At 34.9% G+C, this 14,055-nt stretch overlaps 1 protein-coding gene across 14 annotated transcripts in view; it reads left to right on the top strand.

Annotated features, from left to right (window-relative positions):
- Nucleotides 1–14,055, top strand: part of LOC112916444 (sodium channel protein type 1 subunit alpha) — a 140,936-nt gene that overhangs the window by 62,174 nt on the left and 64,707 nt on the right. For 13 of the 14 annotated variants that reach the window (XM_072751830.1, XM_072751838.1, XM_072751834.1 and 10 more), the window contains 3 exons: nt 299–611; nt 11,797–11,928; nt 13,858–13,938. In XM_072751830.1, coding sequence (XP_072607931.1) covers nt 13,859–13,938 — 80 coding nt within the window. In that variant the 5' untranslated portion in view covers nt 299–611; nt 11,797–11,928; nt 13,858. Of the gene's footprint in view, nt 1–298; nt 612–11,796; nt 11,929–13,848; nt 13,939–14,055 lie in introns of all 14 variants that reach the window. The other variant, XM_025994111.2, reaches the window with a different exon arrangement.

Genomic DNA, 14,055 nt, shown 5'->3' with positions numbered 1-14,055 from the left:
TTGACATTCAAAGGGTATAAAGCTTTAGTTATGCAAGATGAATAAGTACTAGACATCTGCTGTATATCTTTGTGCTGGTAGCTGATGATGCTGTCATGCACACTTATTAAATGCAAACATTTATTAAAAGGGTAGACCTGGTGTTAAATGGTCTTACTACCAAAAAATTAACAATTACATTTCATTTAATTGGAAACAAAAATCCAATCCTCTAGTTTATATTTCATGACCAGAGTTTATAGGTATTAAAATCTTCTCTTACTCTCCTTAGAATATCTGCATCCTTCTTTTTTTTTAGGACTTTCATATGCAGAGTAAATGGTAATTAAAATGTGCAGGATGACAAGATGGAGCAAACAGTGCTTGTACCACCAGGACCTGACAGCTTCAACTTCTTCACCAGAGAATCTCTTGCGGCTATTGAAAGACGCATTGCAGAAGAAAAGGCTAAGAATCCCAAACCAGACAAGAAAGATGATGACGAAAATGGCCCAAAGCCAAATAGTGACTTGGAAGCTGGAAAGAACCTTCCTTTTATTTATGGAGACATCCCTCCAGAGATGGTGTCAGAGCCGCTGGAGGACCTGGACCCATACTATATCAATAAAAAAGTGAGTGTTTTTATCAGGCATATTTTACTGCTAATTGCCTACTGCATACCTTGGACTATTATAGTACCAACACATGCCAAATTAGCAGAAAGTCCTTCTGTTTAAAAAATAAAACACATTTGTATGTGTTTTATGTATATGCATGCATGAGAAATAAATTGATATCCTAACAGATGGAGCTGTCCCAAATGCACCATAATGGATACCTAAAAATAAATATATGTTGTAGGCAGACAGCTAATTTAACAAATTCTCCCCAGAGATTGTATTAACTATACAATTTGATGTGGCTTCTACACTTGAAAATCCTGAAAGTATCACAATGATAAAGACTTCGAAAATGTCAATATTAATTTCTCATGGAACAAAATTTGATGCCACAAAGGGTTTCAATTTCTGTATTATGTTATATATAATAGATCAATTTTCTGCAGAAATTTTTTTTTCTACTTGGAAAAGAACATTCCTATACAAACTATAGTTTTAAAAGTTATTCAGAGCAAATTATAATGTACTTTTTCTTTCCATTTGGATCCATGTATCTTTGGGAAGTATCATGTTTAACAGTAACATTCATTAAAACTCAGTATATCAATCAACTGAATTATGAAACAAATAACTGAAATGCTGTATGACAAATGTTAAATCAAAATTTAAATAGTGAAAGCTATTCAGCCATTTTCTCAATACTATTAATACATAAAATTTTGCTTAAAATATTTTTATTTCAAAAAATTATTCAATTTCTTGATGGAAGTATATTGATATTGGTAAGAATTAACAAAAACATAGTATTCTGAAGAACTTATAAAATAATATTTAAATGCCTGCATTTTCTGTATCCATGCTTGAAATGAATACCTTATATTAAGCACCCAGTCTTTCATAATAACCATGATTTCACCAAACCAAGAAGGAAAAGCAAAAAAGTATCATATTGATATTACATTAAATTTATGACTAGTTAGCTTCCAACATTTTATTATCTTTTTCACCTTTGAACTCTTGGTAGAAGGGTGGGGCAAAAAGATTTTAACTAAGCAAATAAATTTATTTAGTTGGACATGAGCCTTAAAATACCCCCAAAACTTTTAGGGACCCTCTTGGTTGCTGGCACAGTTCTGTATCAAGTTAGTCCTTATTAGATGTATAAGTTTGGTGATTTTAATATGTGGATTTGAGACAGTTTCACAAATTACTTCTTATTGACTACTGTAGTTTCAGAGGTAAAAATCTCAATATGCTCAGATTTTTTTTTTTAATTTTTAGGGATATAACCAATTTCAGTACTTACTTTCCCTTTTTAAAAACTGGTTTGCCTGTTATACAGTATAGAAAGAGTTTTTTTTTTTTAATAATTTTTTTTAAACTTTTATTTATTTATGATAGTCACACACAGAGAGAGAGAGAGAGAGGAGAGAGAGAGAGAGAGAGAGAGAGAGGCAGAGACACAGGCAGAGGGAGAAGCAGGCTCCATGCACCGGGAGCCTGATGTGGGATTCGATCCCGGGTCTCCAGGATCGCGCCCTGGGCCAAAGGCAGGCGCCAAACCGCTGCGCCACCCAGGGATCCCTAGAAAGAGTTTTTAAAGTCACTTTCTATAGATTTTATTATCTTTTATTTAACTTTCCTTTTTAACATAGTATTGTTAAATCTTAGCAGGTAAGAGTTTATCCACTTTATAACTACCATTTAAATTATAAATTGCACATTATGGTTAAGTTAATCCTTTGAAAATTAATTTAATATAACATCCGGAAAGCTAAAACCCAAATTAAGCCAATGATGAAGGGCTTATTTGCATAAGGGAAGTAACAATGCAGAGAATTCAATTATACAACATTTTAACTTATTTAAAATTGCTTCATTATTAAAGGACTCTGATGTATTTCTAGGCAGAAATTCATTCACACCATAGAATTTGTTTCTTTATTTTTTCAGCCATTGGACAGCCTGTTTAAAAGTACTATTATCATGGATTAGTGAGCTCCATCCTCAGCAGGACTTTTGCTGCCCCCCAATATCCATGCCCCACCTTTCTGGTAGGAATCATAATCTAAAAATAATTAAAGCTACCCAGAGACTACCCCTTTATCAACAGGGCTGAAATCTAGCCTCACAGCTCATACTCCATGTCCTTATTTATAAAACAGTAAGTGACTATTTTGAGAAAGACCAAACTAATACATGTTGACAAGGGCAATTCTTTATGTGAAAACCAGATTATCCAATCAATCTTTGCTTTTAATTAAAGAGTTTTCTTTCCTTTTTAAAAAATATTTTAGTTATTTATTCATGAGAGACACACAGAAAGAGATAGAGACATAGTCAGAGGGAGAAGTAGGCTCCCTGTGGGGAGCCTGATGTAGGACTTGATCCCAGGACCCCAGGATCATAACTGGAGCGGAAGGCAGATGCTCAACCACTGAGCCACCCAGGTGCCCCAATTTGAGAGTTTTCAAACTGATACAAGTTGTGTTGAGGGAGTATCCCCCCAAAAGAACACCCCTTGGTTGGCTTATAACATATGATATGTAACAAAGGATACAAAGGCAGATAGAAAAGAAAATTATGCAAATCTTTTCAAATAGTTAAAAGAAAAGGTGTTAAAGCTGAGGATAAAAGACCAACTCTGAAGGAATGACTAGCCAGCCAGATTCTTGTGCTGAAGTAACCCTTAAAACTTTGTTAGACTCACATTCAGACTTGCCTCTAACCCTCATCTATCTTTATCTTCAAATGCACATTGTGTGAGGCAGGAAAAACATTTTGGCATTTTGGAACAAATCACATTGTCCAAGCAGGACGACCTGATAAAAGAAATATTGTTATCAGGAAGTTTTCCCCAAGGTAAGGCACATGCACTGGCTCACCACTGAGCTGACATCAAGCAAGTCTTCGAATGTAAGCCATCCAACAACAATGCAAATGAAGCTCTGCAGCACTGTAATCCTTAGAAACCAACCCTGCATGCTTAGGGCACATGACTAAGCTATGTGTTTAAAATTTCCTTCTTTTGCATTTTCATGGGAAGACGTTCTATGGTTGCCATTACACTGTTTTCTAGTCTTACATTTTCTTTCCATAATTGGATTATCTCAATATTGAGGAATAGCCTTAAATTCTAAGTTAGTTTGCTCTGATTAAAATTGGAATGCTTAGAAAATTAACAGCCTTTTTAAAATAATGACTATTTCTTTTGATATTTGATAACCAGTTTTATTTTCTGACTTGGATATCTGAGATCATCAAGGCAATCTTCATTAAAATGGTGGATTACACACACATGGGAATCCTAGATAGACAAAGCGTCTAATGGTGGAAATGTCCCTGGAGAAAATGCTTCTTAGGATGAAATTTCCCACTATCCCTGATATTGGGGTTGTGGATTTTATTGCCTGAGTGAGTTGGAATATGCAAATATCAGGAGGCCAGTGACTTACTTCCCAAAGGTTTAACTCAAGTACGATAATTCATGTGCCATTTATAGCTATACACAAAGTCTCTAGTTTCTTTCTTATTAATGTATAGAATAAACAAAGCAAGCCACTATAAAAATGGTTGCAGAATCTGTTCTTTATGTTATAAAGTACAGTGGTATCCATATAGGAAATTTATATGTAAGGAATAGAAACACACAAACCACACTAAAGCCCTCTGTGATCTTCTAAAAAGACAATGTCAGTGAGCTTTTGGAAATGTCATTGCTGATGGTGTATTTTCAGATGGCATATGCCCACATATTTTTATCTTCTTTGCCCTAGTTTAAAATGTGCAAGTTATATAATGTTCAAGAGTTCTACTAAAATTGTTAAAGTAGTTTAATCCATGGTGGTCAGTAATATGGTAGTAACAACTGAAGAGATCGTAGCAACCATCTCATGAACATTCCTGATGCATGGAAGCATTTCTAGACCCTCAGAAGTTTTAAGCCTTCAGCAGTCCACGATAAGAACTAAAAAATAAAATAACAGTGCTATCAGAATATAGTCACAGAATTTTCCCTATCATGTTAGCTCTGGTCCAGTGGTCTTCAAAACACAATTCCAGGTTGGGTTCCTTTTGTTTGTTTATTTGTATTAGCTATGTGGCAAGGCACATTAGCTTGTGAACACTTTTTAAGCTTTTTTTCCCTTATTTTTTTCAACATTTTTTTTCATAGTTTGGCTTAATTTTGTACCATTTGGCTATACATTCAAATTCTTCACCTACTCTTTATTACAGAAAACTTCTTTCTTCTCATGTTCTTCTTAAAATTACAGATGACTCATTAGTACCATGGAAGAAAATATCCTTTGTGACAGTGTCCTAGAAATAGAATGAAAGTATTTTAGATCTGTAGTGAAAATGGATGTTTGTTAATTATGGAATATAGAAATGTATCCATTTAAAAATGTATTCTTTCTTTGATTGTCTCATGGGCCATTTATGAACAACTTATTCTCCCTTTTTATCAACTCTTCTAAAAAAAGATGCATACTGCCTCTTTATTGGAGCTGCTTGAAGAGTCATATATGAATTTGTGATTCAAATTCATGCCTGGTCTGTTACTGCTGCAGGAATTTAAAATGGCTATATTGAGTAGAGAGAGCTGTTTGCTTTGTTTTTAATTGGGATTAAGGGGTTTTTCTTGCAAAAAGAATTTAACAGAAAATAAGAAAAGTAGATGGTAAACAAAAGCTTATGATCCCATAAATTATATTATGAACAGTCGCCAATTTATAACTTTTTTTTGGCATATCATTAGCTCCTCTAGAGCTAGCAGTCCCCCAGGCTCTCCCTTATACCTAAAGCACTATAGTTGACTTCCAAATCTTTCTCCACCTCATCCATTATTTCTTCCTTATGCCCCTATCTTTATCACTTTCCCATCTCTGACTCAGAAACAGTCCCAAATGAAGGTGATGGTAGTAAAATCATGGTTAGCATTTATTAAGCACCTGCTATGTTAGGAAGAAACCCTTTGATTGAGACAAAAGTCCAACAGAAACAAGTTCTTGAAAACAAACAAGCTAACTAATTAATAAATAAATGTATGTGTGAGGAGAATCTTATTTTACTATCAAAGGATCTAGCTTCTAAAAGAACAACAACAGGACACAGTCATTTTCCATTTGAGCTCTTCTTTCTCCTGTGCTGGCTATATTCACAGATTGGCTCCTCCCACAAGATGGCAGAAATGGCTACTGGCAGCATCATGCTAACATCCTACAGCCCAGTAACCCCAAGAAAAAGCTCATGTTTTCTCCAAAAGCTCTAGCAGAAGTCCTAGAATTTGTTCTAATTAGTTCCCTTGACTTCCTCTGAATTAATTTCTGTAGCCTTGGGTATGTGATGGTCTCCTTGCCCAGATTAGTGCCACACATTGACCTATGTTGCCAAGGGATGGGTCTGCTCCACCCAAGCCACATGGACAGACAATGGAGCAGAGGTGTTCTCTAAAATGAAGACATGGAGTCAGCTGAAGAAAGTATGCCAGGTAGGGAAAAATTATAACTATACTCAATATGCTACATGTCAGAATATTTACAGTTTTTATTTAATCCTCATGTCCTTCCAAGATAACTCTTGTCTTTATTCTAAAATAAGGAAACTGAGGTGAAGTAATTTGCCTAAGATCACAAAGCTATTAAGTAATGGATACTAGATTTAAAACAGATCTGTCAGTTTCTATGGCCCATTGCCATGCTACTTTGGGTTTGTAGTCTTTGCACTGATAATGCCAGTGGAAAAGAAAAGCCAATAATAGAATTTAAATAAGCCTATTTCCTGCCCCTCTACTCACACCACCTTGTAAGCTGTACCCTTCACCTCCTAGATGGGCAATATTTCCCAAGCCTGCCTTACTGCTTCCTTATTTCTGCTCAATCAGGAGCATGCCCTGTCTTTGTAAAAACTAAAATCTTTAAGACTCAGTAGACTTGGATCAACTTCTAAAATAATTAGATAAGGGCACCCAGGTGGCTCAACGGTTTAGCGCTGCTTTCAGCCCAGGGTGTGATCCTGGAGACCCAGGATGGAGTCCCATGTTGGGCTCCCTACATGGAGCCTGCTTCTCCCTCTGCCTGTGTCTCTGCCTCTCTTTCTCTCTGTGTGTCTCATGAATAAATAAATAAAATCTTTAAAAAAATAGATAATTACATTTCCCACCAGATTGTTATAGGGTGATAAACATTTTTTCTTCAAAGAGGACCAATTCAGGAAACTTAAATTATGTGCCTCTGCAAAGAAATGCATTTAATTTGGGTCTGCAGGGTAGAAAGGAGAGGAGAGAAAAGTTTTCCAGAGAAAGGGAACAGCCTATAAGTGGACATGCAAGAGAGCTGGACAATAATAAGTAGGAAGAAAAGAAGATGTGGTTGGGGAGGTGGGCCAGGGCTAGGTAAAGGTGCTTTGAAGTGTATACTGAAGAATTCGAAGTGGGCAAAACCTCAGTAGGATTTGAGTACAGGAGTGACATGGTCCACTTTATATTTTTAAAGATCAAGTTGGGAGTGTTTATGGAAGCTTAGTCTAGATTTTTGTCAATGAAAACAGAGAATGATAGATGGGATCTAAATATATTTTGGAGGTGTGCAAGAATCAGACAAGAGCAGACTTATGGCATTGTTTTCTGAATATGAAATTTGGGAGGAAACGTTGAGCAGCAAAGTTCCAATGTGAAAATTGATCCTGCTTTCAAATACGCAAGTTTTGGTATGTGTACGTATTTGAGAACCAGACAAACACACACTTTTCACCTTTTAAGTCTTGTATTTTTGTGGCCACTTTAGAATTCATTAAGGGCATTCACATCATCTCTATTCAGATGTAAGAATCAACAGGGGATAATTTGCTCAAAGTTCTGACACAGCAAGTCTGCAATAAAACTGGGCCACTAATTAGTCCTCTCCAGTCAATGAAAACTTGAGCATATAATAATGTACCACACCCACGATATAGGCTGAAGATACAGGCTGGGACATATTTGACCCTCAGATTTTACTCGCACCTGCAGTTAGAGTTTCTCTTCTCTGAGGTGGAGGCAGAGGCAGAGGCAGAGGCAGCTATAACTCTGGCTGATAGACCCCAGCTGGGCCTCCCGTGGAGGGCACTGGCCCCACCCCCACTATTACACCCAGCTAAAGCCTAGGGACCAGCAACTTTACAGACTCTTCCTTGGATACAAATTCTTCTCTTTTGGATGAGCTTAAAACAGTTTTTTTCTTTTTTTTTTAACTGACTGTGAGGTATTGAGCCCACACATACATTTGCTTTGAATCATGCACTATTGTTTATTTTGAATTAGTTTCCAAGATCTATAAATTGAGAGATTATACACACACAGACACACATATAATCATGCATATTTCGGATTTCTCTTATAATATCAGATCTGGCATTACTGGTTTGCATACCAAAAATTGATATGGACCTCCTACCATCTAGCCTCTGTGGGCATTTTGGCTTGTGATCCCTGGATTAAAGATTACATGTGTAATTAGGTAAAGGCCAGATACTAAAGCTTGGGTGGGCCACAGGCAGGCAAGTGCTACAGGTTGTTCTTTAGACTGCTTATCCCAAGCCTAAAGGGAAAAAATAGAATAAGACTAGGAGAGAAAAAAATTTTTAAATAATACATGTTCCCTTCAGTTAGGTGGTAAACATGTGAGAATGCTTTCCATTCCCCCAGTGAGCCAGAAAAAAGAGGAAAATCTTGGCCTGAATCCACAGGTCATCACAAAATAGTCAGAGTAAGACCATTTAGAATGCCCAGGGGGGAAAAAAGTATTAGACGCTGTGGAGTTGGCAGGGATGAGGAATGTTCCCAGGGATAAGCACCAACAGGAATCTCTTGACTTTCTATGAAGTTCTTTACACCCAAAACTTCTGAAATATCTCTCCTCCTGCCCATGGCTCCCATTCTATCCCTCTCTTCTGGAATCTCTTCCCTAACCAGCAGCTTAGAACTGGGAAAAGGTTGACTCCTCTTCTGATGGAAGACTGAGCCAGGGAATTTCCCTAGGTCACATGCTAGGGCAACATCAGGGGAAAGGTTTACCTTACAGCCCAGCTTGGAATTCTTTTGCCATTTGCAGAGTCACATTTTCTTTTACATGGTAATAAAGTTTCATAGTACCATTAATATAGAATTCCTCTTCATTGAGCGTTACATAGGCTCAATTTTGAGTGGCATGGAACTATATATATGTATATGTGTATATGTATATATGTATATATATATATATTCAATATTTTCAATGGGAAAATATATTCAATGTTTCAAAGAATTGATTTCCAAATATATCTTTGGAACATAGTGTACATACAAGTTGAAAATCGCTTATTTTAAATTTTGAGGCTGAAGCATAAATTTCATCAACCCGTATTCTATAGTTTCTGTTGTTTATGACCATTGCTAACCTTCCTCTATTACTTTTGCATTTACCTTCAAAGCAGGCAAATGCAGTAAATTTAATTTTGGTAATTTTTTTAGATAAATACAAAATTGGGGCTTGCATTGAAACTATTGTAAGGAATATGGCTTCTAGATCGAAGGAAAAGTTAAGATTTCTTTAGAAGTGGACACCTTTAGAAAAAGAGACTGGAAAACTATGGCTTGTTAGATTTAATGTCCACCTTGGGAAGAAAATTATTTAAAAAACGCTTTCTAAAAACTCCGAGACAAAAATCACTTGATGCTAACAAGCACAGATTCATAAATAACAGTTTCTACTAAACTTTCATAACATAATTGTTTCTTTATTGACCATGCAGCTAGGTCAAGAGGAAGAATTTTAATGCTTGTGTACAACATAATCATTGACAATTTGGGCAATTTTAAATATTGCTCATTAAGAAACACAGGTTCACAGCCCCACTATTGAAGAATCACCTGAGTATTTTATGAAAAATACACAATACTAAGCATCAGAATCTCTACTGAATTGGAATCATAACAACATTATGAGCTAAGAATGTGTATTCCCATTTTTCAAAAGAGACAAATGAGTCACATGAAAATGAAGTAACTTGTCTAGGATCTCACCACTAGAAGGCTACATTTGAGCCAGACATCTGACTCCAGAGTCTGCACTCTTAATAACTACATTAGTTAAAACAAATCCTACTTATATTTTCCTAATGTTGCTCTCCAGATTGTCAGACTGTTGAGCAGCAGGGGTGTTTGCCTGTTTTTCTTGGTTTGCCTTTAAAATCAGAATTGATTTTTACCTGGCTGAAGAGACTCTGAACTAGCAGTACACTGCATGGTTTACCTCTTGACCTGTGTTGCCAAATGCAATAGACATTAGCCAAGTGTGGCTACAGTACTTTAAATGTGGTGAGTCCCTACTTTGAAGACTTAAAATTGGCATGAAAAAAAAGTAAAATCTCTCAAGAATTTTTAATATTGATTTCATGAAATGATAATATAATGGATATATTAGGCTAAAGAAACTATTAAAATTAATTTAATTTGCTTCTTTACTTTTTAAAACTATGACTCAGAATATTTAAAATCACATATGGGCTCAGGTTTGTAATTCTCATAATAATATTTCTATTGGACAGCTCTGATCTAGGTAAACATTCCCTTATCCTTCTAAGTTTTCTTCCATTAGCTGATATATTTGAACATTTACTAGTATACAGACTTCTTGGGGTCATGTCTATCTTTGTTTTCCCAAATAAACCATAGCACAGAGATTTGCACATATTGTACTACATAGTTAATATACATCTTTTACATTGATATTTAATTCAATTAATATTTGAACCTAAACTAGTTCCATGATACTTTCCATGTGTTTGACATGATCATATTAGCAGCTTATCATTTAGGGACTCAATAAATGTTACTTGAGTTTAATAGCTACATATGAAGAGGTGACAAATCTGACCACCATCTAATGTATGAAGAGTTATACTCATACAAATGTATCCTTAAAGTGATATTTCATATATAGAATCTCATTTCTGATTCAGTGAAAATGCTATTTTGAAATTTGTTCTGAGGCACATAATTATTCATATAATTATTTAATTATGTTGAAATGAATCCATGAGTTTTCTGCACCCTTGGGCTGTGAAGAGAAGTCTATTTCAAGCTCAATGCTATTTATCAGCCTTTCTCCTCAACCATCAATTTTGAACTTCTTCATTGGTATTGAAGTAACTTTGTACAGTAAACATTATCCTGAGGAGTTGTGGTAATGAAATTTTTATTGAACTAATTAGATTTAAAAGACGCTAAGGTACTTCATTATATAATAAACCATCCAACACATTCTTTTAAAAAGCCAATATTAAAGTATACATTTAGAATTGGTTAAGATGGTAAATTTTGTTATGTGATTATTAGTAAATGCTTTAAGAAACACAGAATCAGAATCTTTTGTTATATGAAATTTATGTCATTGTATGTTGCTACTTTATTTTTTTGGCTGCACACTGCTAATTGCTCTGAAATATATCTAATTTTTAGAATGTGATTCCATTTACATTCATGGAACCTAGGTTTTTGGGGGGCTTTGGGGTTTTCCTCTGTGCTAAAAAATCACTACATGAGATGAGCAGTCAATTGGGATTAGAATTCAATGTGTCAGCTAACTCAGAAATCCCAATACAGAATTTAGCACTCCTGGTCAACAGATACTCTCCAGAGAGCTTGGCTTCCAAAAATCAATTATTGGATTATGTCCATCTAACTCAAGAGTGGTTTTGATGGTGGCTGTTTTTATTTCCTATTACCCGTAGAGTGATGATATTTATTTTAAAGAATAAGTGGTTAAAAAATAATTTAAAAAAATTAGTTCTATTGAATGATTTTGCATTCTACGGGACTAATTTTCAAGATGTTTGAATTGGGAAAGCTTGGAATCACTATCAAAGGAATGTAATGTCTTAAGAGTTTTAAAATGAAATGAAATACACACCAATTTAAGACTTTCATTTAATTCAGATGCTTAAAATATTAAGAAAATAAATACATTCTCTTGGCCAAATACCTTATGTCTGATAAAATTGCAGGTAAGTACAGGTAAAAGGTAAGTGACACCATTGGATGTCCAGTGACAGTTTGGCTGCATGGTGCACAGTAAGAATTGCAACATTGGAATGATTCATTATGACACATAACAGAAGTAGGCAAAAAAGTTAAATGGTTTATACTTTTATACTTCTATGTTGTGTTCCTATCTTACAGACTTTTATAGTATTGAATAAAGGGAAGGCCATCTTCCGGTTCAGTGCCACCTCTGCCCTGTACATTTTAACTCCCTTCAATCCTCTTAGGAAAATAGCTATTAAGATTTTGGTACATTCATATCCTTTTCAAGTGATCGATACTATTTGTGTGTGATCTAGAAGTGTTTTGTAGCTAAATATAAAGTTTGCTTGGGAAATGTCCATATTCTATGGCTTTTATCAATATATCTTTCAAACATATATTATATGTCACTCTTTCTTCCTAAAAATACTTGTATGAATTGAGTCTTAGAAGACTAGTGAAAGGTGGCCATATTTATCCTTACCATCTTTGTACAAAGTTTGTGATTATCTGGAACTTGCAGTGAATAATGATATAATAACAGAGAAATCTATTTCCAGAGCCAAGTATAGACTTATTTATTATATGAAGCATTTTAATGGACCTTAGTATAAACCTTTAAGTATATTTTCTGTGGGAGAATGTCAAGGGGCATTAGCCAATACTTAGTGAATTCTTGAACTTTTCTAATGAAATACATGAGGAAATATTGGAATATTGGCTGAACTTCAAATTTAAGTCATTGAATTATGACTCTGTCATGTAAAACTGATTGCTTAGTAAAGACTCTGGAAATTAATGAAAGAAGCTGAGATTATATTTCTGAATAGTCTTTAGGGATTTGACTTTGCAATTTTCATTGCTGTTAAAAACGGACTCTAAATTCGTCTATTCATATTCATTGGCAGAAATACTTTATTTCTGGTTATGTCTCATTTGATAGCTTTGGTGATAAACACATACTCTCTGATTTTTTTAAAAGATTCTAAAACTGAAAAGGCCATTCTATTTTTAACCTGCTAGCAAGAGAATCCTTAGTGGTCTAAATATGATGCTATTAATATTAAAAGATTTGAAACATAAGAATTATATGTTCAAGGTTTTTACATTTACAGAGGTTACCTTATCCTAGTTTGTACTCCGAGTGCCATCATGTGGTCATTTGATGAAAACTTCCTTTTGCACTTATGGAAAATTTTTGTTTTGGCAGTAAACCGTAGTGGAAAGAATGTTGGCTATGAGGGCAGGAAACTTATGTTCTACTCCTCAGCCAAGTTATCTAATTTCTCTAGAGCTTAGGTCTTATTTCTTTAATTCCTGAAATATACTGATTAGGCTAGGTGTTTTTCAAGGTCCCTTTCAGCTCCCTAATAGTTCTGTCTTCGTCATTTGTTTGAGCTAACACTTGGATCCTGTCTACTAACATTTAGGCCTCTGCCAAGTACCTTCCACGTTTTTAACTCATGTCATCTGCACCTAGAACTGACCAGGTCTAGACTTGATCAGCTACATTATAAGAAAGTCAGTGGAGACCTAAGATTCTGTGGTCAGAGTGGCTGAGTGACTTGCCCAAGATCACTTTTATGTTGAATTTTAATTATAATTCATATCACATTAAATCCTGGCCTTCTGGAATTTTCATTTTTACCCATATTCAGTCCTGCTGCACTTGTACAAACTCAAAGTAAAGCAATCAGACACTTAGCACCATGCTATACTCTGACTACCAATTTTTAAAATTTATCATATTTACATTATTATTTAATGCATCAAATTTCTATGTATTTAGGAAATTACAATATTGCATATATGTGCCTTCCTTTAAGATTTGCTCTTTTAGTCACTTGAATTAGTTCAAATTCAAATTGTTTCAGATCGGTTATCTCTCTTCAAAAGCTGTACTACTCCTGATTGCACAGTTTTCTCACTGAAGTTCTCTGGGAAGTAAGTATACCGATTCAATAATAGTATCAAAGCAACATTTTATACTTACATAAAGCTTCCTCATACATTATCTCACTTAATCTACACAACTCCTCTGTGAGGGCGATATTATTGCCCATATTTGACAGATGACAAAACGTAATTGCCCACAATGTATTAGACGGTGTCCTGGATAAACTACAGTTTGAGCTTTCAATGCTGGTTTTATATAATATAATACATGGATTTAGATTTTCTTTTGTGTGTTCCTTAACAAGTACCTACATTATTCAGCATGCTAATTATGTGCACTATTTTGACAAACTGTGTGTTTATGACAATGAGTAACCCTCCTGACTGGACAAAGAATGTAGAGTAAGTTCAACTTATATTTAAACCACCTACTATGTGAGCGTGTGTTTGTGTGTGTGTGTGTGTATGTTTGTGTGTAGATGAAAGCATATGCATGTAGAGACATATAGACATGTATAT

Source organism: Vulpes vulpes, chromosome 3 (genome assembly GCF_048418805.1).
Source record: "Vulpes vulpes isolate BD-2025 chromosome 3, VulVul3, whole genome shotgun sequence".
NCBI lineage: Eukaryota > Metazoa > Chordata > Mammalia > Carnivora > Canidae > Vulpes > Vulpes vulpes.
Note: the sequence above shows the minus strand (reverse complement) of the source record. Positions and strands in the feature narration are given on the sequence as shown.